The 27,395-nt window shown below is 29.0% G+C and overlaps 6 protein-coding genes across 7 annotated transcripts; 4 read left to right on the top strand and 2 right to left on the bottom strand.

Annotated features, from left to right (window-relative positions):
- The first annotated feature begins 177 nt into the window (after positions 1 to 177).
- Bug22 (cilia- and flagella-associated protein 20) lies at positions 178 to 1,288 on the top strand. The gene is made up of 2 exons (XM_076319745.1): positions 178 to 816; positions 895 to 1,288. The coding sequence occupies exons 1-2, from the start codon at positions 541 to 543 to the stop codon at positions 1,198 to 1,200; spliced, it is 582 nt and encodes a 193-aa protein (XP_076175860.1). The 5' UTR covers positions 178 to 540; the 3' UTR covers positions 1,201 to 1,288.
- A 756-nt stretch (positions 1,289 to 2,044) lies between these two features.
- Positions 2,045 to 11,831, top strand: LOC143150947 (uncharacterized). Its single transcript, XM_076319612.1, has 5 exons — positions 2,045 to 3,241; positions 4,504 to 4,743; positions 4,812 to 5,041; positions 5,115 to 5,447; positions 5,538 to 11,831. Exons 1-5 carry the CDS (start codon positions 3,080 to 3,082, stop codon positions 5,881 to 5,883), a joined length of 1,311 nt encoding a protein of 436 aa, XP_076175727.1. The 5' UTR covers positions 2,045 to 3,079; the 3' UTR covers positions 5,884 to 11,831.
- Positions 11,832 to 12,188: 357 nt separating this feature from the next.
- Positions 12,189 to 20,516, top strand: Naprt (nicotinate phosphoribosyltransferase). Of its 2 annotated transcripts, XM_076316849.1 has the most exons (11): positions 12,191 to 12,451; positions 14,571 to 14,741; positions 14,848 to 14,974; positions 15,187 to 15,398; positions 15,840 to 15,958; positions 16,038 to 16,231; positions 17,573 to 17,758; positions 18,713 to 18,938; positions 19,021 to 19,341; positions 19,494 to 19,622; positions 19,724 to 20,516. In XM_076316849.1, exons 1-11 carry the CDS (start codon positions 12,382 to 12,384, stop codon positions 19,799 to 19,801), a joined length of 1,833 nt encoding a protein of 610 aa, XP_076172964.1. In that variant the 5' UTR covers positions 12,191 to 12,381; the 3' UTR covers positions 19,802 to 20,516. The 2 variants fall into 2 exon arrangements, with proteins under 2 accessions (XP_076172974.1, XP_076172964.1); XM_076316859.1 differs by lacking the exon at positions 17,573 to 17,758 and having other exon boundaries at positions 12,189 to 12,451.
- Positions 20,517 to 20,967: 451 nt separating this feature from the next.
- LOC143146307 (palmitoyltransferase ZDHHC22-like) lies at positions 20,968 to 22,889 on the top strand. Its single transcript, XM_076310469.1, has one exon. The coding sequence runs from the start codon at positions 21,787 to 21,789 to the stop codon at positions 22,588 to 22,590; it is 804 nt and encodes a 267-aa protein (XP_076166584.1). The 5' UTR covers positions 20,968 to 21,786; the 3' UTR covers positions 22,591 to 22,889.
- Positions 22,890 to 23,290: 401 nt separating this feature from the next.
- On the bottom strand, positions 23,291 to 24,993 carry LOC143145216 (stromal cell-derived factor 2). The gene is made up of 4 exons (XM_076308390.1): positions 24,839 to 24,993; positions 24,261 to 24,456; positions 23,948 to 24,172; positions 23,291 to 23,845 (listed from the first exon to the last, which is right to left on the bottom strand). The coding sequence occupies exons 1-4, from the start codon at positions 24,981 to 24,983 to the stop codon at positions 23,677 to 23,679; spliced, it is 735 nt and encodes a 244-aa protein (XP_076164505.1). The 5' UTR covers positions 24,984 to 24,993; the 3' UTR covers positions 23,291 to 23,676.
- A 682-nt stretch (positions 24,994 to 25,675) lies between these two features.
- LOC143152775 (single-pass membrane and coiled-coil domain-containing protein 4 homolog) lies at positions 25,676 to 26,743 on the bottom strand. Its single transcript, XM_076323300.1, has 2 exons — positions 26,585 to 26,743; positions 25,676 to 26,123 (listed from the first exon to the last, which is right to left on the bottom strand). The coding sequence occupies exon 2, from the start codon at positions 26,117 to 26,119 to the stop codon at positions 25,940 to 25,942; it is 180 nt and encodes a 59-aa protein (XP_076179415.1). The 5' UTR covers positions 26,120 to 26,123; positions 26,585 to 26,743; the 3' UTR covers positions 25,676 to 25,939.
- Between the last annotated feature and the right edge of the window lie 652 nt (positions 26,744 to 27,395).

A 27,395-nucleotide genomic window follows, 5' to 3' on the forward strand; every position in this document is an offset into this window, starting at 1 on the left:
TACATTACTTTTATCTTCTACGTACGTATAATTTATAAAATACATACACAAATTATTAAAATAATGTTTATATTTCTTTTTATTGCAATCAAGTTGTTAAATTTTAGTATTACCTTATTAAAATTTAAACTTTCGATAATGATCGAGTTTGAAATCGATAGACTCGAAACAATCGATCGATTTTCGATGTCGCTGTAAATCTAATAGCAACATTGATCAAACATAAATTTTGTAGGTTATGTTCATCGCTGTAGTTATTTAGGGATTAAAATTTCTCAAAGAAAATGTTGAATTAAAATGGAAATGTTTTTGTTTGTATTGGCTATTGTTATATACTGTGTTGATTCATGGTTTCAAGAATAGAATGTTTTGATATGTAACTTTTCAGTGAGTGTCAGTGTTATAAAATGAATGGAGGTTAAGTTGTGAACACCTAAAAGTATACAAAATTTTTTGAATTCTTCGAACATATGCTTTAAAGAAAAATATTATTAAGAGAAATTTGAAAAAAATTTATGAAAATATCATAAATAACAGAACATGTTTAAGAATACTTTTCAAAGTGGATTTTTATCGATCTTGTATAGTATCGGTAGCAAGCCGTTGCAGATTTGGGATAAAAAAGTACGAAACGGACACATAAAACGAATTACAGATAATGATATACAAAGTTTAGTATTAGAAATATTGGGTAGTAATGTTAGTACTACATATATCACATGTCCAGCTGACCCAAGAAAAACATTAGGCATAAAATTACCATTTCTGGTGATGATCATTAAAAACTTAAAGAAATACTTTACCTTTGAAGTTCAGGTATGGCATAAATTTAATGACTCACTTACACCATAATATATTATTGAAAAACAAACTGTTATAAATTCTTTACTTTAGGTAATTGATGACAAAAATGTACGTCGTAGATTTCGAGCTAGTAATTATCAATCTACAACTAGAGTGAAACCATTTATTTGTACAATGCCAATGAGATTGGATGATGGATGGAATCAAATTCAATTTAACTTAGCTGACTTTACTAGACGTGCATATGGAACAAATTATGTGGAAACATTAAGAGTTCAGATCCATGCAAATTGTAGAATACGAAGAGTATACTTTTCTGATAGATTATATTCTGAAGATGAATTACCTGCAGAATTTAAGTTATTTTTACCAATTCAGAATAAGGCAAAATGTTAAATTAGCAATAACTGAATAATATATCACAAAATGTTAAAGAAGAAATAAGTATAAACCATTGATACTTATAAATTGATACACTTTCTGACACTGATTTATATTTGGTATTTATTCAATAAGTATATATTTTGTACTTTGATAAATCTATTTTATATTTCATAACAATAATAGTAATTTGACAATGTTACAAGGATGATAATGCATTAGTATAATAGCATACATACATTTCATTAAATATACTTCTAACACACATTCTTTTATGTTGATATATCTAATGAAAGTTATGTCACAAGATATATTTAGTTTTGTTTATAAATTATTTCATGATGTGTAAAAACTTATATAAAAACAGTTCCATTTATGTTCATGAAATTTATATTTAGTTATCTGCTCTTTCTGTATTTTTGATTAAATAAAATTAATGTGAACTAATTATTTATTTTAATTATTTAAATATAATAAAATTTACTACTGGAATTTTAATCAGTATTAAACATCCATAAATGTAAAGTATATAAGAGTATAGTAATATTCTTTGAAGTTTCTTCACAAATCCTTTTAAAACAAAAACAAATCAACTTTTCAATCACTTATTAACCTTAGCAGTAATTCAATTTCCTTAAAATAAAAAATTTTGAAATTTCAATACGTTATTGAAGGACGAATTTTTCCATACTTTTAAGAGAACCCATGTTCATAAAATTACAAAAATCTACATATTTTTGTAATTTTTTCACAGCATAATTATTAGTTATACATTTAGAATAAGTGTAAAATCGAGCATTAAATAGCAACAGAACGCATACGTACATCAGAAACTGCAGAAGACAAGATAGCGTTCGTATGTACTCGAGGCGTGTATTAATTGCTAATTATTAAGTATTGATTTTTTAAAATGGGGCCGTAACATATCCAAGGGGGAGGCTGTTCGTTCGCAAGTACCTGGAACTATTTTCCGCACTGACAAAAATGTCCACATTTATCCCTCCCTCCATGCGCGTAGTAATACATGACTGAATAAATGGCGGGAAACTTTGGAAAAATTGTCGTTAATTTCGACGATGTCCAGCAAGTTCGAAAGAATTTATCGATCGAGATCTATTTTTAACGAAACCAACTTACGAATCAATTAAAATGAAGAATATAAAACAGTCCTATGGAATGGTTAAGGAAGAAAATGAAAAAATACAAACGAATGGGTGAAAGAAGATGGCGGACCAATTAAGAGTACCGCGCTGATACATTTTATTCTTTATTTGTAGCAAGGGGTAGTATTTTAGAAATGTGAATTCAAGTAATACACAAGAAACCCTTAATTATTGCGTAAACAGTCAGAGAATGATATAGAAAACACATTGTAGCCTTTTGTAGCAGTAATATCGTTTAATACAAGCGAGATCCATAAATAAAACAATTGGTTATATACATATGTTTTTCAAATCGACGAATGCTATTATATATTTTGTATTGAGCACTCGTTTCGGGAGAGAGACGCCGACGCCCGGCGCCGACGTCGTTTTTAAAGCGTCAACGTTGTGCCGGAGTAATCTCACCCAATCCGGGAGACTCATAAGTAAAAAAAATCGTTAGAATAATCAACCCTCTCGGACAAGCTGGCACGTCGTAAAGATGCATCGCTGAAAAGTTTTATTGCCGAACGTTTTCGACGTTTTTCATCGAGGTGCTAAGATAACGAAACAGAGAGGGGGGGAAATATAACAATAAGCAATGAATTTAATGTTGTGAACGAGGATGCGTGAAACCGTTTAACGTAATATTTTTAATTCGTGACCGCTTATAATATAATCCGTGAAAAGAAACAAGTTTTCCTTCACGTGGGTGATACCTTGTCAATTTTTTTGTTTTCTTTCTTTTTGAAATGGGTACGGCGGGTCGCGATTTTGAGCGCGATCGGGAGGACAAGCTCCACTGCCGAATTTGTGCTAGTGACATACCAAGAAACGATGGGGTCCACATTTTCGCCGAGGATGGTAGACGGCACTACCTGCAAACCAAAATACGAAAATATCTGTACATCTTGGTGAGTCTGACCGCGCTCCATGCGAATTAGCGCGATCGCCGTTGTATGTGCGCCTGCATGTATATAATCAGACTGAGCTTGTGTGTGGATTTTTTTTCGAAATCTCAACGTGACCCTCTCTCTGATTCTACCCTGAACTTCTCTCGTACCCCATTCTCCGTACACGCGAAGAAAAATTTGTGCGTTCGAACCTGAAATATATATTTGAAAATCTGATAAAATCTCACGCGTTAATGGAAATTCGAAATGCTACATATTTTAAAAACAAAGAATTACGCGTACAGTATAACTTATTCGCATAGAATTAGTAAATGTGATTTATTAATAATTTCATAATACCCACTACTAATTTAAAAAAATTTAAGAATTAATTGAATATGACTATTTATTTAAAATGTTAAGAAATAACTGATAGTTAATAAAAATAATGTATTATCTCTATACGGAAAACAGCATTTATTTACGTGAACAATAAATCGAAATTCGTATGCACTTGTAAGAAAGTTTTCAAAATGCATAAAATTAGCCGTGAATATTCCACTTTAAAAATAAAATTTGATATTTGTATTTATTAACTATGAAAGAATTTTAAATTAACTACTTTCTGAAAACAATCTTATTTGGTCGACGATAATGCATTTCAAGCAAAATATGAGTAACATTTTACATGTTGGTGTGAATTAACGAAATAATTAACTTAATTGAAACTCATATGTGTGTGTACGCGTGCGTGCGTGCGTGCGTGTAATTTGAAAATGTTGAATATTTCAAAATAATATCTTAAACAACTTCATTGCGATATGAATGTAAAAGTGTTAAAAATTAGCATTTTATTGATTACAATAAGTATACTGTATGCGCTACATGACCAGCGCAGCTATAAATATAATTCGGTATATAAAACACTCATAAACAATGCGTGACGTTTTTTGAAATTAATGATATGTGACAAATTTTATGTTATAAATACAATAGTAAAATACAATTGTGATAAAAAGATTGTTAATATAGAATGTAAGATTAATTTTTATTTAATATAAAAGTTTTGCTACTGAAGGGAGGTTGTAAGATTTCTATAATAATCAGTGAATCTTAAATTTACAAATTAAAACTATTGCTCTTTACTTCTCAATTAAAACAACAAACAAGTAAATATTAAACATTAATTTTTTGTGTTGTATATTATTATTTAAGTATTGTTACCATTTATTATTTATTAAATTCTCATGAGTGTTATAAATAAAATATTAATTATGTTGTAGGTGTCCCCAGAAGATAAGTTATCAAAGATGGTGTGTGCTACGTGCATTAAGAGATTAGAAAACATTCATCGCTTTGCAATGATGGCATATAGGACACAAGAGAAACTAAGATTGCAATTATATAATAATACTGACAATACAAGTGTTGCACAGGATGTAGAATTGGAAACTATTAAAGATGTGCAAGATGTAACAAAAAAGATGGAAGACCGGGGGTTATTACATACAATACTAACAAAAGTAAATTATAATTGTTATAGATTTTAAGTTGCTTTATAGATATACCTCGAAGTTATGTTACTTTGTAGGGTGCAATAGAAATTTTGACTGAAGGCGAACCATTGGGACCACCAGAATTAATGTCACAGGAAGATAAATGCCCTACTCCAAGTATGGAAGAGATGGAAGTCAAAGTAGATCCCATGTTATTTTTACAGTGTGGTATGGAACAGTCAGCATCAGAAACTTCAGAAGAATCAGATAGCGAAGAAAAAATAACAAGAGTAGATACACCAGAACCATTACCATTAACAAATAAGTAAGATTATTTACATTAATATTGATGATTTAAAGAGATTATATATTTATTAAACAATACACATTTTCCTTAGAATTGAAGAAATAAAAAACGAGATAAGGGACGATAATAATGATAGATCACAAGAAGATAATGATGAATTTGTTTCTAATATATCAACAAAACCTCATAAATGTACAATGTGTGCTAGATCCTTTATATCTCAAATTGGTCTACAAAATCACCTATGGTCCCATTTGCCTAAAGATAAACTGCCTGTGCTTCACATGAATACCGATAACAATTCATCTGGAAACTTTATCTGTCCAATTTGTAGTAAAAAAATTTCTACTAAGGGAAATCTAAAAGTGCATTTGGAAACACATCGGCCTAAGGGAAAGTATGGTTGTGATATATGTGGTAGAATGTGAGTATTTGTATTAAGAAATTAATATTTATTGTAAAAAACTACTTTCAGTAAAATAAATGCTGATAAAATCATTGATTGCTCCTTCAGTTTTAAGACGCAGTCAAATTTATTCAGACACAAAGAATATCATGGTGGGATACAATTTCCATGCAATGTATGTGGAAGAGTTTATCCAACAAATTCTACACTACGAGCCCACAGTATAACACATTCGGATCTGAGACCACACGCGTGCCCTCTTTGTGATAAAACGTTTAAAAGAAATCAGGATTTGAAATTTCACATAAATCAACATACAGGTGCAAGGCCTTATCAATGTCCATATTGTCCAAAAGCTTTCGCGAGTTCTGGGAACTGTTTTTCACACCGTAAAAGAATGCATCCTCGAGAAGTACATCGAGACAGACAAAGAGCAGCGGATTTAATGAGATGAACCATGGGTAGCCAATACGAAGAATGGTTTTAGTGGAACGTAATTATTTACGGAACGATCGAAATAGCTATTACGAAAAGAACGAGCTTTAGTTTTGAATATGGTGCTAATGAGAAAAGCAACAGAAATTTGTATGCTTTAATTGACTTGTTTACAGTTAGTGTTAGGTATATTATTGTTACTAACAGGCACTTAGTTGTTTGTTCTTATGCCGTAACTAGGCCTTCTTTACACAAAATAGAAACAAACGAATATATATTTTTTTTAATTTTTTATCTTATCAATGTTGCTGGACATATACTTCCATTGTTGTTGATGAATTTAGTAATTATTATTTATTGACTCGTACATAGTACAAGTGATAATAATAATAGGTTTTAAACTTTCTAGTTAACGTAAGAAATTTGTATTTTTTACTCCTTTATCTACATTTAACGTGTATACATTTTCTTCTTCATCTTTGAGGGTAGAAATTATAATTAGGCCGCCCTTGATACTATTTCTTAGAAACGATTTTACAAAAGTATACTTGAATTGAAGTGATCGTCACTGATAATACGATACCGATAACACCATTAAATTCAAATACAGTATTCAAATAATTTTCAAATTGTTATAAATTAACCCATCGGTAATGAATACAATAAAATATTAAGCTTTAAAATTAGGATTAACTACCTACCTCTTATGTTCGGTAGTAAAAAAAACTTAGTGAAATACAATGTAACTGTGATTTTTTATAAATCGGCGGTGTCTTTGAAACACAAAAGTTTATTCGTATTCCGATGGGTTGAATACTGTTTAAACTGAATATTGTAGTAGTAGCACAGTTGAATATATTACATTAATCGTTCACGCTCAAAATTTGGGACTCCGATTAAGTCTTACATATTTTTTTTTAATACTTGAATACCAACAATGAACTTATTTTTTGAGATCTTAAACTAAGAATTGAACGTAATATTTTTAAGCAGCGTGTATTTAGTATTTTTCAAAAGACAAAAGGTACAAAAATTTGAATACTGATATCATTTCGTATTTATTTAATGGTCTGAACATTTTATTTTCTTGTTAAAAAAAAACGTAAATAAATTTGAGCCGCGACGAAAGTTCTAAAAGAAAATGCATTATTTTGTCCATACAAAGAGCTGTTTAACAGCAAGTATTTCATAAGGTAAATATACGAGAAGGTGAAAGTGACCAAAAGAAAAGAAAGGAAGATAGAAAACATTCTTGAAAATGAAGGAAATTTTGTAGTTCAAGGCATATTTTTAGCACGATACATGAACATCATCATTGAGTAACGTTAAGACTGTATACGAACATTCTGTGTCAAATTAGAATAAAATGTAAATGTAAGAATAGTATACGATATCAATGGCCATATTGTCATAAAAAATGAGTCTAGTTTATTCAGATGCAGTATTAATGAATTAACTATAAAACGATGTAGAAGCCGTAGCTAATGTTATGATCGATCATAATGTTATTCTTTTAAGCTGGACTAACGATTAAAGTAAATGTTAACTAAAGTCTGAGTAGCTTTAGGGGAATTCTAGATAAGTTTAGAGGAGTCATGTAATTGTAGACATCATAGTCCGTGCTTCCGTATAACGTACACATTTGCACATGTGCTAGATAGTTCAGAAGGAAAGGGATGAAATTCGCAAAAAAATGTTTGACGATCGATGCGTAACTAATAAGTAGCGCTTACGACAGGAAAATCGTGTTTAACTACGTTGCTACATTAGTGTAGTAGGGTGACCCAGCTTTTCTTCTGGATAATAATAAAAAATGAAACGAACCAAAGTAAAAAGACGGAAATTATGTCATAAACTTATTTATTATAATATCTGTTTCGATTCCGAGAAATATGAATAAGTAAAATTTTGTTTTTAACGAAATATTTTAAATGAAAGAGACCTCAATATATAGAACGGTACATATTTTAACGAAACATTTTAGTTTGACGTTAAATAGCCACGTATGGTCACCCAGACGTATTAGAAATACAATCGTATATTTTACGATTACATTTTTGTGGACGCTTGCCAGTTATATAGTTACGTAGATAGTAATAATCGGATAATCGTGTATCCACGAAAATAATCAATTTTTGATAATGAAGAGAAAAAAGAAACAAGATCAGCCACGATCTTTCTCTAATGGCTCAATTTTTACACCTAGTTCTTAGAGCAGGGATGAGCAAATTACTCCCCTCCCCCCATCTCCGAGTCTTCATTCTAATCCTCAGACTGCCAAATACATTGCTTCCAAAAATTGTTATAATTGCCAGTACAATGCGTATCATCGTACCAATTAAACGATATACATTTTCAGTTAACGATATACGCTCTTTTTCATTTAATAAATTTTAGAAAATCTTTCGCCTGAAAATATATTTGCTCAGCTCTAGCTGCAGGGAGTCAAAAATTGAGTATTTTTCTAACGTCCGTACACTGGAGGTGACTAGTATTTAACTAACGATTAACAATATCTCAGAAGTGCCAGTAACGCAGAGAACTAACGTAGTGTATTTCGGCAGACAAATACTGGATAATTACTTGTAGAATCGAGATACGAGTTATCGATAATATCAATTGTGACACTTAATAAAAATGATTGTATAAAAAGCTGGCCTTGATATTGACTTTTATCGTCAATCGTTGACCGCGAATAATAATCGTCGTCAGTCGTTACTTTTTATTTCAAATTATGTAAATACAATTATCAAGTAAAAGCGAGCGAACACTGCGCGCGATGAATTGCAAATATGTACATTGCGACTCAAAAGTTCACGTTCTTGGATAAATAAGAATTTTAAACCGTTTTGGTTGGTAACTTTCGGTAGCGTGGCTATCGATTCCATGTTTGCGAATTCAACGTCTTCGATCCGGCGTGGCAAAACAACGGAGAAACGTTTCGTCTAAAATTAACCGTTTGAGTCCACTAATTTAAGAGCGCGATCCCGCTCTTCCGGTACTCATGCGAATAGTGCCACCGAGTACGATTGCGCTCCTATTGGCATAGATATTGTTCTGCCCGTCACTTTTCGCATAGATTTTTGCGGTCATATCCAGCACTTAAACGGTTAACTGTCATCGAGCGCCGGTGTCACTGTTTATAATCCTTCGCGTTGACTTTTTTATCGGAGACCAACACTTTCCGCGCGAACATTCCTTTCAGCTATAAACACTTAATCCAAAAGAATATTATCTAAGACGTTTCTCTTCCTTTTCCCAACAACTATTGGCTCGTGTCAACGTCGTATAGTATAACTGATACATAATGATGTTAAAAACTTAACCTTCGATAACGATGTTTCGAAAGAAAAAGAAACGAGAGATTATATACCGGTGAAATTTTCTAATAAAGTTTGCCACGATATTAATCGTTTGAGTGCTTCTCCCGTTCAATGTCGAAAAATGCCAACGGGTGCCACAGCCAGTCCATTGTCGACGCGTTACATTTCGAAGTAATAAGTATCTCTTTCGCATACACTGATTTATGTAATTCTCCCAAATGAATTTCTTCTCGAACACTACCTAAAGCGTCGAATAACGAGGCGAACGAATGAAACACGATGGCATCTCTTTGGCACTCAAACGATTAAAATACCGATCTCACTAAATGTCGTCGGGTCCGTCGTCAATGTGTTAAATACTAGTAGTTCGATAAGGCCTCGTTACGATTCGTTACGCGCTCTCATTTCCGAACTTCTGCCCGCCGAAAAGCTTCGCTCGCGTTTCAATCCGAGGGTTAATCTCTCGGTAACGGTGAGTTACGCGGTGACGAAAAAAATATCAAAATTCTCCGCAGCTTTTACGTTACACACGGAAATCGAAAAGAAACGACAACGTTGATTGACCCGACTCTGTTGATTCTTTATATAGATATGTATACGTATACAAGACGCAAGGAACACACGAGACAGAGCTCGAAATAGAACGCCTTTAACTCCTTTTTCTCTCGTCAAGTTTAATTGGAAGGAATTAGAGGTCCGAATGAATTGCGATCGACTGTTCTAATTCTCTAAGATAATTCGTACAGTTTGCACACGTGAAATCGTTGGGATTTCTAAGTTATTGCTAAGTTAAGGCAGACAAGATACGTGAGCGTTTCAATGACCTTGGCAGGTCAATTTATTTCGCTGCAATAATTATGATTATCGAATTATATAAAGAAATTCTTCAGCGATTTCGTAACTGGCTTTTAAACCGATTTTACGAAACGACAACATAATCGTTCGTATTATCGCGGAGAAAGCGTAACAGATTAGAGTGATAGTTATAACAGCGGATGGCGCATAAAATTTACATGTTTACGCCGATAAGAGTGACGGTAAATATGTCCGCTGCTACGTATACACACGTATCATTGAATTGAACGACTTTAACGTTTGGAGTTTGTTCGATACACCAACGTTTGGATATAAAGAACGAGACTCGTTAAAAATCGAGCGAGCGACCCGTTCGATATTCAAGTTCAATGATTGGACTCTTATCGCGAAATGGATGGAGGTCACGAAGTTTTCTGTCTGCTTCGTGGCTCTATATAAAATCTGACGAGAAACGAGAAATCGCTAATACGGAATTCATTCCAATAAATAAATCCAAGGAGAGAGATATCGCGACACTTTTATTTGTACGATTGCGTGCGCTTCCCTGCGAGTTTATCTCAACGTCATTCGAAGCACGGACGTCGTAATTACTCAATTCCGAGTAACACGTATACTATTTCGATTAAATTATCGAGGTATTATGTAAATTTTTATATCATATTTCGAGAGGTTGTTGTGCTTGCTGTCGTTATCTGTATACGGCTCTCGAGCTTCGTAAGACACTTACTTGTATGTAGCTCGAAAAAGTGCATCGTTGGCACATTAATTCACCTTTAGAGAAATCGCGGAACGTAGTGTTGCGCAATCGGCACTTCGAGTAATAAAATTGATGGGTACGGAACAAGTCTAACTTTGATGTTGCATCATACGTATAACAGCACGCGACCGTGTTTCAAACTTACAACGTTAATTTTTCATGTTTCAAAAGTTTCGCGCGTAGAAGGAAGAAGAACTGCAATGCCGTATCATTACCGCAAGGTCATCGTGTACAGACATGTTGCCCCTAACAATACGTGTTAAATCGAAGAATTCTCTGATCGCTACACGACTTTCTTGTACTATAATTGTATTTTCTGTTATACGACACCATTTGACGCAATTCAAGCTTGGAGAAATACTTGTTTATTACAGACATGACCTTGTTTATTATATCTGTTTACTTTTAAACTCTGTTCAGGAATAATAAATGACAAGCATAATTTTTGAATAACTATTTAAATAGAAAATTATTATCAAAATGAATGTTCACTAAATCACGATTCCTTTAAACTATTCATCGGTATTTCTCGTCATTTACTATTCAAATGTAATTTTGTCCGTCTTATTCATTTATCTCATAGTGGGGTTAAATTTGGACCCGAATCTTATCTAGTCTAGCTAGCGAATCTCGAAGTATGTCTTTCAGTTGAGTCAATAATTATAATTGTGCGATTAATAAAATCAGTAAGCATTGACGAACGATCCGATCATTGTAAATACAAAATGAAAATCATTTTCGTTTTAATCTCTGGTTTCATAACGTAACAACGATCACGATAATTAAAACGGTGATATAACTGACGATACGGTTGTTTCTCTTATTACCATTGTCGCTGACAAAATTATATCTATCGATAAATACGTTTATTACTGTCTTAATTATTAATACGAAGTGATATGAGAATTGCAACTAAATAAAATTGTAATTGTAAACTAGAGAAAAAAGTATAAGATCGGATTTAAAACAAGATAAGAAGTAACAATGAAAGGACAAAGATTAAAAGTGTTATTTTTCTGAAAAAGAAACTCAACAAAGAAACTTTGAACCTCTAAAATTTTAAGATTTTAATTGTTTTAACTTTGTACAGAGCTGTCTACTTTTATAAGTGTAAACAAACATGTTACTTAATAATGAACATTTGTAAACTCCTTCATGAATTTTGTTTCTTTTGTGAAACGCTTTTAATTCAGAACCTCTGATAAATCGGTTAATTGCAACGCGCCCGAAAAGGTGGGATAAAGAAAAAGAGAGGAAGAGTTCGATTGGCGACGCAGTAAAAAATCGCAACACTTTCTGTGTGTTCACGTGGTTGAACGAAATAGATAACCCGATTCCTAGTTATTTTTTAAGAGGACCTTTACTATTGGTGGAAATGGCGTAATAACAGGTCGTATCGTTTGTAACGTCCTTCAAACGTTCCTATCGATTCCGACAGTGTACAGAGAAACCAGACGTATAATACGATGTTCACCGTCGAAACATGCTAGTTCGTCGGTAACGGTGCTTCACCGATTGTCGTTCAGTAACTAGCGTAACGTTACTCGCCGTCAAGAAAGGAATATATCGTCTTTTTATTTTATTTTTTTTTTTTCAAACTGGACCCCTAAGGGCATTAAGAATGTCAGACGATGAGAGTAAATCATGGTGTCACTCGCGTCAAAATTGTGTCGTACAACCACTCTTGACAGGTATTTATAATGGGTATCTACTCAGAATTATCGAGCTGCCAAAAGGAAGTTCGAAAAGTAACCTCAAAATACCGGGTTCTATTTTATCATTTACTCGGCTGATATATATTATGATAATGATGTAACACGTGACGTTTCAAAATATAATCCACGTGAACTTTCGACGATAATTTTGATGCAGAGTTTTCATACATTTTTTTCATTTCCTTTAATAAGTATAACATATTTGACGGTAGTCTCTTTATCCATTTTAAGCGTTCTCAGTTTTTACAGATATCTATAAACATACTTGAAACTGTCTTTTTGTAAGTAAACGAAGAAATTGTCTTACCCATTAGTGATAGTGTAATAATAATTATTCGATTCATTCAGAAGTCAAATATATAACAATACAGATAAGATTAATGTATTGTTATCATTCTTAATTAACCTTAATGTATGTTTTTATATTTTATATAATCATTTGAAGTTATGTAAAATTATAGATATGTTTTCGGTAATGTAGATCCCTAACAATAATTTAAATAATTTATGAAATGGTAGAAAAATAAAAGTACAAAATTTGTACGTTCAAATGTAAGTGCCATGACATAACTATTATTCATTAGTATACATGGTGTGCAGAAAATATTCGTACAATGATCAATTTCGAACAAAACTTTGTGAAATTGTAGTTAATTGATTTCTTATAAACAACGAGTATATATATATTCTCAAAAAGCTCTAGAATAGATACACTAAAAAAAAGAACGTAAACACGCGTATAATTTGCGAAATTAATATGTATGTCGCGTATAAATGCGAAAGAAATCAAAAAATTGATAGAAATATACAAGTAATAGGTACTCGTACAGTTCTTATTTCTAACCATGTATAATACAAGAGTTTATAACGTAACGCATCACGTTATAGATTCGTAAATATGATTGATCTCGTTGGTATGTTTAGAAATTTTCAGCGGCATTAATAGTGTTCAAAATTATCGTTGAAAAATGGGATGAAAACGTGCAGAAACAACGATGAAAGATAGAACAATTATTATTAATTTACATAATCATTGTAAAATTCGTTAGAAATTTCATGAATTTTAAGCAAATCTCGATCTACTATACAAAATATAATCGATAGGTATGAATTAAAGAAGAAGCTATAAAATAATTTAAAAAGTTCATATCCACGGAAAATTAATCAATATATTCAATGAGTTATTATTAGCAAAATCCAAAAACAAGTGCAATAAAAATAGTTGAACATCTTAAAAATAATTGAAGTCAAAAGTATTGTGGTCAAATAACTATGAAAAAACTATTTTGTAAATGAAGCAAATAGAAAAAAAAGATTACAAATAATAATATGAACATAAATAGAATGCTGAAACAGAGCAGTCTTCATAGATGAGAATAAATTTAATATTTTTAGGTCCCACAGACAATGTATTATTTGGAAAAACTAAAATAAAGAATTGAAATTAGAAAACTTAGAGTTTATGACAAAACAAAGTAAAGGTTCTGTAATTGTTTGAAACTGCACAAGTATAGCTGATATTGGTACATTATAATTTATTAATTGAATAATCTACCACAGTGCAGGAAAAATGGATAATAAAGCACAATAATGATACAAAAGTATACTACATAGAATATAATAATATGGATATTTCATGGTACACTAGTGCATTTAAAAATCCCTTTACACTATCCAAATATCAATTCCACAAAACACTTACAGCATTACCTGGAACGACAAATCAGAAAACATAAAATTTCCCTCTAAAGAGTGCTTAAGAATGCTCTCATGAATGAATGAAACAAGATCCTACCCCAGTATAGCATTTAATTTAATACCTAGAAGAATTGCAACAACTATAAAATCAAAAGGAAATCCTATGGAGTATTATTAGAGGGGATTAAAATGAATTTAAATCACATCTTTTATATGAATTTTAAAAAATTCTTCTGGTTAATTTCACAAATTATAAAAATTGGTTGTTTATTAAAAATTAGTTAATAAACTTTAATGTTACAATGTTTTGTTCAAATTGATCAATGTACAAACACTTTCTACACGTATTGCACATTAGAATATATTTATAATTTAAATGTAAATGTAATGATTTTAGACTTATATCAGATCACTATGGCGTATGCTTATTGGAAAAGTGGAAAAATGAATGACCATGCTGTTTTTGACCTATATTTTCGTAAAAATCCTTTTCAAGGAGAATTTACAATCTTTGCTGGGTTAGAAGAGTGTATTAAATTTTTGGAGAAATTTCGTTATTCTTCTAGTGGTATGCATCTATATATATTGTCAAATGCTTAATAAATGTAAACATCTTTTAAATACATAGAATCTTTTATGTTGTATAAAATAAACATAAGATATTAATCCAACAGATATTAAGTATTTAAAATCAACAATGACACTGTCAGTTGATCAAAAGTTTTTTGAATACTTAAAAGATCTTACACCAAAAGATGTCACAATATATGCCATGGAAGAAGGTTCAGTTGTTTTTCCAAGGTTAGTAAAAAATCTATGAAACTTGCATGCATTGTGCAACTATTATTCAGTTATGTTAATCATCGTCATCATTGTCATCGTTTAGGGAACTTTTTCTTGCTCTTAAGACAGCAGTTAGGGTTAATGTTCGAATGCTTATCGACATTACATATTTGATGAAACATCAAACCTTAATAAGTTAAAACTTCAATGCAAATTGATATGTTATGCAGAATACCATTACTAAGAGTAGAAGGTCCATTAATAATGGTACAACTTTTGGAAACAACACTGTTAACCTTAGTTAACTATGCAAGTTTAATGGCAACTAATGCAGCCAGGTACCGTATGGTTGCTGGGAAGAATATAACATTGTTAGAATTTGGCCTTCGAAGAGCTCAGGGTCCTGATGGCGGATTGAGTGCATCTAAATATAGTTATATTGGTAAATATTTTTTCTACTTTTATTTCCTTCCAGTTCTTTGGGAGAACTTAATCAATTTACTGTTTAATTAAATTCATTCTTGAAATACAACATTAAATTGTACTATGTACATATGCACTATGAAGTATCATCCACTCCTTTTACTACATATTTTAGAATTTCTATGAATCAAAATCAATTAGCAGCACCATTATTCCGTAACACTCAGTACTGCCTTGGTGATGAATAACAGTTTAAGAGGTCAATTTAAATATATGTGGATGTGTATATCCTGTATATTTCACATCTATGTTGAAACTGTATACTCAGTGTATACTCAAAAAATACTTGAGGAATTTACATTTTGTATATAAATAACAAGAACTTAGTAATGAATAAATTGTCCTAATATTTATTTTCATTAATTTTGTTTGCATTTTCAATAGAGTGAATGTTTTTTAGGAGGTTTTGATGGTACTAGTAACGTATTGGCAGGAAAGCTTTATAATATTCCTGTAAGTGGGACACATGCGCATGCATATATCACATCCTTCACCGGTTTTGATGACCTGCAAGAAAAAGTGAGTTAATGATTTAAGTAACTTTACTAAGCAGAAGTATGTTTTATATCAATATATTACAATATATATTTTTTTCCAGACATTGGCACATAAAGAGACAGGAGAGATTTATGACCTTTTAGAGTTAGCTTACAAACATCGGGACTCTATTGCAGCTGATGTAGGAACACTAGTTTCTGAGGCTTCTAGTGGAGAATTAGCTGCTTTAATTAGTTACGCTATTGCTTTTCCGCAACGATTTGTCGCTCTTGTAGACACATATGACGTGAAAAGGTATGAAATTATGCTTATTTAATTTATATTTTATTCGTCACACATGTTTTCTTTCTGAAATTGTATATTAAGTCTTTCTTTTGTATGTTAGTACATATATATATATATATATATATATATATATATAGCATTTTGATCTCATTTTATACACTGGCAGTCTATCTTTCTAACATTTGATGTGTATCTGTGTTTAACTATCTGCATGTATACATTCAAAATTGTATTTAAATGTGCACTGCTATGTTTCTATATTGAGTATATTAACATGTAGAGTGACATGCTAAATTTAGTACAAATTTATTTGTAGTATCTTTGACTAATTGCAAACTTATAGTATATAAAATCTAATTAACAATTCATTTTTTCTTTAAATATTAATATTTATCATTGTTTACTACGCTTGATGATGAATGTAAAGTAGTTGAAAGATATGAATGTCTAAAGATACAATACAGTAAAACCTCCATAATCTAAATTAATAATCCTGTAATAAAATAAATAAAAAAATGATTCTGTATAGCTGTTATTTCAAAACTAAAAAGAGATACAACAAATTTATTCATTGATAAAAGACCCAGAAGATACACAGATTACTTTTGGATGTAATAATACAAATTTGGAAAAGTTGTCAAATTGTGTTTAAATAGACCTTTACTACTGTTCTTTATGTGTAAGCAGCCTCACAGTTCTTAAATATTTATAATATGTCTGCATTCTTTGATTTATTGAAGAACCCACACAATTAATTACTGCAATGCCACCTTTACAGAACTAAGAAATAAAATACAAACTATACTGGATTATCTAACATTAAGATTAATGAGGATTTACTATACGTAGAAAGTTTTATCGCAAGAAAACTTTTAAATAAGACTGGTTATATAGAAGACCATTATATCAATTGTTTTTATAGTTAGTCTTGAATTTAAAATGTTGCTATATAAAATTGAGACAAAATGCTTTGAAGAATTTGTCATGGAACCTCTGATAACATATGCGGGTAATTTATATTATAATTGTACACTGTATAGTTATATGCAATTTATTTCATAGCATAAATAATTCAATGAAATACATCATAGAAGAAAAGTGTACATTTACATTAAATAGTATTATATGTTGTTTTGAATATATGAGCATATATATGTTTGATTATGAGATTAAACATTAAATAACATGAATAAATTACTAATTACTATAGATATTTCATCAGTAATGTTACTTGTAACAAAAAATATACTTAATGGTTTAATACATACATTAGTAATTCTAATTACAAATTCACAAAGCAGGCATGGTGAAACATATACACACTGTAGCCTAACAGGAGTGTGTTTATAGTATCGAAGCCTCGGCCAAGAGACAGACACGTATAGCCAGCCTAAATGTAAAGAATAAACGTCTAACAAATGGGTCCAATACACATGCCCAAAATGGTATCAGAAACAGTCCAATTATATCAGAATCGACTTCACATCACAAGAATGGCTTTTTAAGACGAGGCGAATTGGGTGAGCTCTATGTGAGGTACGATATTGTCCCATCTGTCTGCTTTGCAGAATAAATCCTCTTTTTTTTTTTTATATACAAAATTCAATTAATAAATACATTATTTTCATAAATAATAAGTATATGTTGCTAGCAATTTTTAGTCATTTTAATGTTTGTTTATTTTATTGTATCTGAAAATACTACAGTTGCATACAATCTTAATCAGTAATTTTAAATCCTTAAAACTAGAAAATAATAATAATTAAAATGAGTATGTATGTATAATTTCATTTAATATGATTGATATAAAAACAAACAAATCATTCTGTAAAGCGGGCAAATTTATATTTTGTGGTATCATTTTTATATTATACAACAAAAATAAAGGAACAGGGTAATAGTAATTTATTTTGGTAGAAGTTATAAAAGTTTTGTACTGTCTTTATTATAAATATGCGACCTTATATAGTACCCTTCCCAATTCAGCCATTTAATCAACTAAATCAACAATTTAATGATTGATATTAAAAAAAAAACATGATAAACATGCCTTGTATTTATAAAAATGTTGATAAAATAATACAAAGTTTAAACTCTATTACTAAAAAGCTTATAATCTTTAAGTCCTTGAAATTGTTAGTTTGTTTAAAGTTTCTTGTGATATAGACATTAAATCATTAAGGAGTCCATGTGTTTTCATTTAATTAATAGTAGTGCATGTTTCATAGTCATATTTAATATAAAGTATTAATTTTGGTAGTAGGTTTTAATGCTATTTAAGTTAGTTTTGATATTTCTGGAAAATCATCACAATGTCTATATTTTTTATGTAGCTTGAAATCTAAAATATAATCTACCTAGAGTTATAAAAACATTACAAAATTATTGATAGTTACATACAATTTTTTTTTACTGTATTGAAGTATTTTTATAATAAAATACATATGAATTCACATTTAATTAATAATAGCAATAAAATTTTGTAATTAGGAGTGGTCTTCTAAACTTCTGTGCTGTGGCATTAGCTTTAAACGATTTGGGTTATAAATCAATCGGTATAAGAATTGATAGCGGCGATTTGGCGTACTTAAGTAATGCTGCAAGAGACATCTTTGAAAGAATTGCTGTCAAATATAACATACCATGGTTTGCAAAATTGATGATTTGTGCATCTAATGACATTAATGAGGAAACTATTCTAAGTTTGAATGAACAGGTAAATGTATATATATGTAAAACTAATGCAAATCTATTTTGCAACGAATTTTTGATTTTTATGAAAGACATTATTTTTGTAGAGCCATAAAATTGATTGCTTTGGAATTGGAACGCATTTGGTGACATGTCAAAGACAACCAGCATTGGGTTGTGTTTATAAAATGGTTGAAATTAATGGTCGACCTAGAATTAAGCTCAGCCAGGAAGTTGGTAAAGTAACAATACCAGGAAGGAAAGATGCGTTTAGATTATATGGTGCAGATGGATATGCTTTAATTGATCTCTTACAAAGATCGACAGAAGAAATTCCACAAATAAAGCAAAAAGTTCTTTGTAGACATCCATTTCAGGAATCAAAGAGAGCTTATGTTATTCCAACGCGAGTAGAGTCATTACATAAGGTAAATGAAGACATTAGATAAATTAATAAAATATAAATTTTCATATTGTGTAATTTAAACATATAAATTTGATCTTTAAAGTTTATCACTTATATTTGCAAATTCAAACAGTTCTAAATAATATAAATACTTAATGCTACAATAACCTGCAGGTATACTGGAAAAATGGTAAATTATGTCAGCCATTACCTTCATTGCTTGAAATACGAAGCAGAGTTCAAGAGTCTTTAAAAACACTTAGAAATGATCATAAAAGAAATTTAAATCCTACACCATATAAAGTAAGTTTCTATACATTTAACAAAAAAATAATGGATATAAAAATTTACATATTTTTTCTTTAAAATTTGAAAATTATTATCAACAAAAAACGTTTGTACAGGTGGCTGTTAGTGACGATTTGTATAATTTTATACATGATTTATGGCTGCAAAATGCACCCATTGGTGAACTTTCGTGAAGTTATGATTAAATCATCATTGAAAACTGGTTAGGAAAAAACCATAATAGTTGTTAAAACCAAAATAGACAGTGTATTCAAATGGCCTACACATCAGATTAAATTAAATCGAGTTTGAAAAACTTCTATTTGTACAATCATAGTTTGAATATAGTAGTATATTTTGATAACTTATGCAAATCATCTTAAAATATATTTATATAGATTCATAAATATAACACCGACTATCTTTAGGAAAGGGTGCAATCTTATGGATTACACTGTAAACATATAATATGATAGTATTTATTCTAAGCAATACTAACATTCGATCTTTAGTAACGTACAAAACGGGTACACGTGAATTAGCAATGCACAACTTGAATAGGAATAGTTTTACGTTTAATTGAAACGAGAGGATGAAATGTATGTATAACAGAAATGATTAAAAAACTGATCATTTAATTTAAATGTAAATAATTGTCGATACTTTAAAAAAAAAAACTTTTTATAAAATGATATCATTTGTTAATGATGTTTTCTGAACTTTCTAGTTTAAATAAGTTATATTCTTTATCAGCGAATGTAAAAAGTAAAGCAGAAAAACAATTTTATAATATGTATTTTTACAAGTAAAGCAGAACATTATATGTTCATAAACACATAAAGTAAAAATTCCAAGTTTAATCTTTTGTTAAAAAAATGTACAAATTTCGAGCATAATAAAAGTTATATATAGAATTTTCAGATGTATAAACATATATAAAAATATATTGACTAAAATAAATCTGTTTAATATATATTACTCATTTTAAAACACTCTATTCGATGATTTAAAGAATATAATGACTAAAATTTTGTAAATTTGATTGAACATTTACTACTTAGATTATTTTTTTCTCGAAAATGTTTATATATAATTTAATCTTGTGTTTTTATTACGTTGTTGTATTGAAATATTCTTTAGAATCTCGTGTATAATGTTTAAGTGTGGAACAAAAATAGATTTTTACACCAAAATCTTATTGTATTTATATTATTAAACCTGCTGCTTTTTTTTATAATAATATAGTTTAATATAAGCAAATAAACATAATTGTTTTATACCAAGATAATTTAAATATAGCTATTAATAATTAATATTTTCAAATCATGTATTTGTAAAATCTACCAATAATTTTACAGAATCTACTACTGTTTATGTACAATTGAAAATAATGACTGTTAATATTTCATTTAATAATTATATAATTTATTAATTCTAAGAATTTGGGTTTTACTTGTCCTAGTAAATTTTTTAAAAGAATATTTCATATTCTACTTTTCTTGAACTTCAGATTGTGGATGCTATACCCACTTATGGCTGTGAAATACAGTGATGTTCAAAATATTTGTTTTATGAGTATGTAGAAAAAGTAACGAAATAGAATGTTGTTAGTAGAGGATAGATTGTTAGATGACGTCGATTTTTTAAAAAGAAAAGGCAATATTATTAATAAAAATCAATCTCGTCAAATTGAAAGCGCATAGATCAGGTCAGTTAATATATTACAGTGTTCCTTAACCTTTAATAAATTAGATAAAAATAAGCGGTAAACAAAAATTGGTTTATCTATATATTCTTTTTGCACAAACTTTTCGTAAATTGCTGTACTTATCATTTTATATTGTTTAGAAAATGAATTAATTATTGAATATTGTTATTATGTCTGTTGTTCATGAGAAGTTTAAGAGGCGGTTAACAAACTAATTATTATTTTCATTGAATAATTACAAGTAGGTGATATACAGAAACAGTTTATATACAGTTTAGATACACAAGTTTTGAAATTTAATTGTAAGAAAGTATGTATAGGTGTTTTCCATTTTACAGGAGAAACAGTCAATCTATCAGTATAATTATTATGGATTGATATTAAAAGTAATGAAGGATGTAATCATTTGTATTTAAATTTGGAATATTTAAATGTATATTTATTATAATTAAGCTATTGTAAATACAAAATATGAAAACATTTCCTAAGACTATTGTAAAATTTTGTCCATTTATTACTCTACTGTATACTTTAATTGTTATCATTCTAACAACATATATTAATGGACAAGTTACTCCAGTCTTCATATTTTGTTGTGTTCAAGTATATTTGAATTGGTATTCAATACGCAATATAAGTCGTAACGCAACAACTATGGAAATCACAGCAGTGGCAAAAAAAAAACTATGTAAGATAGTAAATAATATAGAACATAAATACTCGTACTGTGAAGAGTGTATGAATTATACATGCAAACCAACACAACATTGTATTTATTGCAAAAAGTGTTTTCATTTTCGAGACCATCATTGTTTTTTCTTAGGTGCTTGTATACTACAACAAAATATAGGCAATTTTATTTTATTTTGTTTGTATGCATCATTAACATGCATTTATTCATTATGTAGTCTTGAACCATATTTATATGAAAATATTAATCGTGTAATAAGAACTGATACAGATACTTTTAACATATTTTTAAACTTTTGTTTTCCTATTGCTCTTGTCAAATTATTTAATTCTACAGAAAATACTTACATACTACTAGTGACAATGTTTGATATATTAGTTTCCATTTTATGTATTTGCCTGGTATATGGAACATGGAAATTACTCAGTTGTATGAGGGGTAAACAACGGTATGCAAACACAGCAGGAAAACAAAGTTTGAAAGATATTTTTGGCAGTTATAGTCTTTCAAACATCATTTTTCCATACAATGGTCTTATAGGAACTAGAGATCTCAATGGAAAATATGAATTAAAACAAGTATGAATGTACACTTAGAACTTGTATGTGTAAAAATAATGAAACATGAAAACACAGTAGAATTTTCCTTGTATAATAATAATAATCAACAAATTACTGAATAAAACACACAAGAGGGTTTCTATACGTATTTCATACACATATGTATATACATAAAAAACTAAATATACGTTTTTTAATTATTGCAAGTTGTATTATGTTGTAATAAATATCACATGTATTTGATACATTTACACATTTACATTTCCACAAATATAATACTCTACTACATTCTTTACAAAAATCTAATTGTTAAATTTATAACAAGCACAAATACAGATGATTTTAATTTATGTATATTTCTACACAATTTTTTACTTTTATAAAGAGCATACTACATGGACGTATTGTACAAATTTGGAAATATTCGTAATATTAAAGTGAAATCTTTAAAACAGCCATCAATTTTTAAATTTATAATGAAAATTGTAATTGAAATTGTGTTGATTATTAATTGATATTATTTGTAAACATATATTTAAAATTATGGACAAATAAATTGTGTTTAATATTAAAAGTATTGTAGTTTAAGAATCATATTAATACAAATAATATTTAGCTAATTTTTCTCTCAATAAAATTTAATTTGTTCCTTGAATGTATCTTTTTACAAATTATTGAGAATTAAAAATAGAAAGCATATTCAAATTATCACTGAAACAGTAAATAATGGTTGTAACCAAAAATTTTTATTAATTCTCTATTGCTTGTTATAATAAATTTGATTGTATATTATATATAAGATTAAACAACTTTTTGTTTTTATATTCTTGTATCCAGAATAAAGATTGCATTAAATTATTCACAATTTCACTTGGTTTTTACTTAAATTATAAAAATAATAAACGACAGTTTGGCTTCCTAAAATTGTTCTTACAAGTTATTATAATGGAAGAATTATTTTTCTATTTATTTTTGACGCATTAAATTAAATATAAAATCTTTAATAAAATTTAAAAAGAGATTGACATGGACTTCTACTTTTTGTAATGTACAATAGAGACATTTTTAATATTGTTCACCATACAAAATTTTGTGTTTAAGGAATTCATTTTACAATTCTGTATGTGCCTGATGTTGGGCTTTAAAGTCATTGGGATGAATAAATATTCCTTCTGCTGTTACCCAATCAACATGAGGACTGCTGAGAGAATATTCACCTACTATTTCACTTTGACCATTAATTGGATTACCATAAACTCTTCCACTTACTGCTAAATATCTATAAAATAAAGATACTTTTAAGTATTTCAAATATAGTTTTTCATATTTCACTGTGATAAAAATAAAAATTGAAACATTTGAAAAACTTTAAATAACTTACGTGTCTGTATCTATATGTTTTAATTTAATAGATTCATCTCTTTTCCACAATTCCATGTGACATATAAGAAGCCAATTGTCTCCATTATCGCCTTCTCCCTTACTATCTCCATAAGCAGATATTTCTTGTTTACCACTAAGAGGTGAACTAACTCGATGAGAATGAAGATTCTTTTTTGTCGTTATATGCTCTAATCTTATAATATCGCCACATTTGATTGGTGTTCTATTATAAATTAATTTTGCTCAATAGTATAATTGCTTTTTTTAAGAAATATAAAATATTTAATACATTATTATAATAAGTCACGTACCCACTAATACATTGTTTATTTGTTCCAGCTTTAACAAGCCAATAAGAATTTCCATCTTCCTTTGTCGATGTACCGGTTACTGATTGTTGACCACTGCCAGATCCATACTTTATATCATGAGAATGTAATCTGACTTTGTAATCTACATTCATCAGTTTTAACATGGAACCACATGTCACATATTGTGTTCCTTTAACTGTGTATGAAATATACAATATTAACACATATAAGTATTATCTTTTGTTTCTGAATTTCATAAAGGAAACTTTTATAATAACTTTTGATTAATATAATGTTACATTAATTGCCAAAGTATTTTACACTTACTACCAATGTGTACTAAAGCAGATAATATTCATACAAACATAGATAAATAATAAAGATTTAATTCGCCACGAATTTGCAATTAAATATTTAGCAGACGCGATTAGTATACAAATATCAATGAAATTAAGGATATTTTATAATAACCAAATAATCGTACAAAACACAAAATGTACTAGTACATTCAAAGTAATTGAAAAATTTGAGTTTGATATTTCACGTATAATGAACAATAAAAATGTCAACATATGTACCTTTAACAGAACTTGTCCGAAGTACAAGCATTGTTAAAATCACAAACGGGAAATAAACTAGGTTTTCTCTCATTTTTCCGAATAATAATAAAACGTTTAATTTGTGAAGAAATAGAAGCCAAAAGCTCAATACACATGTATGCATCTAATATGTGGTAACTTCCTATTGGTGTGATATGGTTATCTCAGTAGTTCTCATTTTTTTGTAATGTTAAATTTCATTTTTGTGATTTACTGATTACATTAAGATTATTGTTATACTTTATAATTATATTTTCTTGAAAGCGTTACTAAAGTCTGAATGAAAGTTTAATGACAATATAATCATTAAAACGTTACTAAAATACAAATAACAAGAAATAATTTTAAATATTATGTAAAATAAAATTCTGTTGACAAAATAAATACATAATTTGAAATGAAGGAAATGGTAGAATGCAAATATGAAGCAATACATTACAAAGGTAACTAATATGTGTTAAAATTATGTTATATTCATATTTATTTTGTAAATATTTTATAAAACAATATTTTTCAGTTTATTTTAAAAATGATACAATTATAAGCGTTTTATTGAACTACATTTCCCAATTTCTATGGAAAAAACTTGTATCGGTTATACTAACAAATGCAACAACATACTTGGAATCATATTTAATATTGGAATGATTCTCAGACAAAGTCAATTGTTATTTTATAAAATTGCACTTGAAAAATGCAGTAGATTATGATGGAATATATATATTCGAAAAATAACTACCTTGATATAGACAAATTTTTACAATAATAATATGAGTACTCCAACTTTTTATCTGTGTATTAAAAACTTCTTATTGATATTCCCTTAATTGATATTTATGCTCCAATATTACATAACTTTTAGCATGAAAAATATTTCTCAGAAGTTATACAATTAATGTATAATTTATACATTTGATTATTGAGTGATAGGAATGAAATACTTTATGAGCAGGCATTTAAATCGGCCTTCTTATTTAAACAATTCTAATGTAATTGTACAAATGTATCAAGGAACTATCCAAGCATTCTCAAAATACACTGTGTATCATGTGTTAATGATCAGTGATGATAACACGTTGATTAATACTCAACGAGTTTTGGACGGGTCTTAACATAAACATATGCTGCTATTACAACAAATATTGCAGCGATTGTGGGTAACACGATTGTAAAAACACGTTGTTTGTTCTCTAAAAATTCCTTTTTCCTCTCCTTTTTCTGTTTGTTTGTTTCTTTCGTCTTTCCCTTCAATTGGCGCATCTTGCTACAATTAAAAGAAATATATTGATAACATTTATATGTTATTGTATTCAATTTCAATACAATTTAAAAAAAAAGAACATTAAAATATCAGCTTCATTGTAAAAAATCTATTTAAAATGTCATTATAATTATAAAATAATATATAAGAATATTAGAGACAATTGGTCCTTCAAAGACATGAAATAAAACAATTTGTGTTTCTGACTTACTACATCTTGACAGTTTAGTAATGTATCATTAAAAACGTTATTTCTTATTTCAACAAGCAAAGTACCGTTATTGTTGTAATTGTATTTTTTAGCTGATTTATTAAAGTACCGGTTGCAAAAATACATCAAACGAATTTACGATGCATATGTTTATGACAGTTTAAACGCTACCAAATACACACATTTTCAGATAAATGAAAGTAACGAACTTATAAGTTTCACTGTAAATAATTGAAAACATAAATTTTAATACCTTTAACGACTAATATTAGCAAATATCGAAGAACTTCAGGAGTCCGTCTTGAAATTTTCAACCAATTGGGAAAAACAGATTTGTGTTATACATGACACGTAAGAAAATAACGTTACCCTACCAATTACAATTTCTGTCACTTCCGTGTGAAGGCAGCCAATTGAACTACGTTAATCAGTACACGCAAGTCGAAACCATATTTTTCGATTAATATGTATATTAAGCATTTTCGTATTCAAAATTTTTTGAATTTTATTTAACGATTGTCATTTGTACATATAAATATTCATATATGTTTAACAATAAAGATACGCAATATTAAAATCAGATTTTAAAATACTTTATGGACGCACAACCAACATTATAAGAATCGTTATTATAATTAGTGAATGCGTCAAATCAAGCATTCGAGAAAAAGATTTAAATTCAGAACTGTTATGAAATGTTTTATTTTCATATTAAGATTGCAGATTGGAGAAAACCTTTTTATTCAATATTTAATTTATATAAGATATAATTTTGAAAAATAAAAATTAAATAAAACAACGCACTAAACTTCCATTAATCATTTGAAAGATACCAGAATACATCAAAATATAGTATTATTCCTTTTACAGTAAAATAATATGTACCATTCCTTATTTATACAGTTAAAGAATTTATTTTTTATATTTCGTATTACATATAGTTAAGAAAGTTTAGGAAATATGATATTCTTCGTTGGAAATATTTTCAAGTGGGGTGAAAATACATTAGTGCCAATATGGTTTGAATTAATTACTAATAGGTTTTTTATATCAACATTAAACAT

Source organism: Ptiloglossa arizonensis, chromosome 1, assembly GCF_051014685.1.
Source record: "Ptiloglossa arizonensis isolate GNS036 chromosome 1, iyPtiAriz1_principal, whole genome shotgun sequence".
NCBI lineage: Eukaryota > Metazoa > Arthropoda > Insecta > Hymenoptera > Colletidae > Ptiloglossa > Ptiloglossa arizonensis.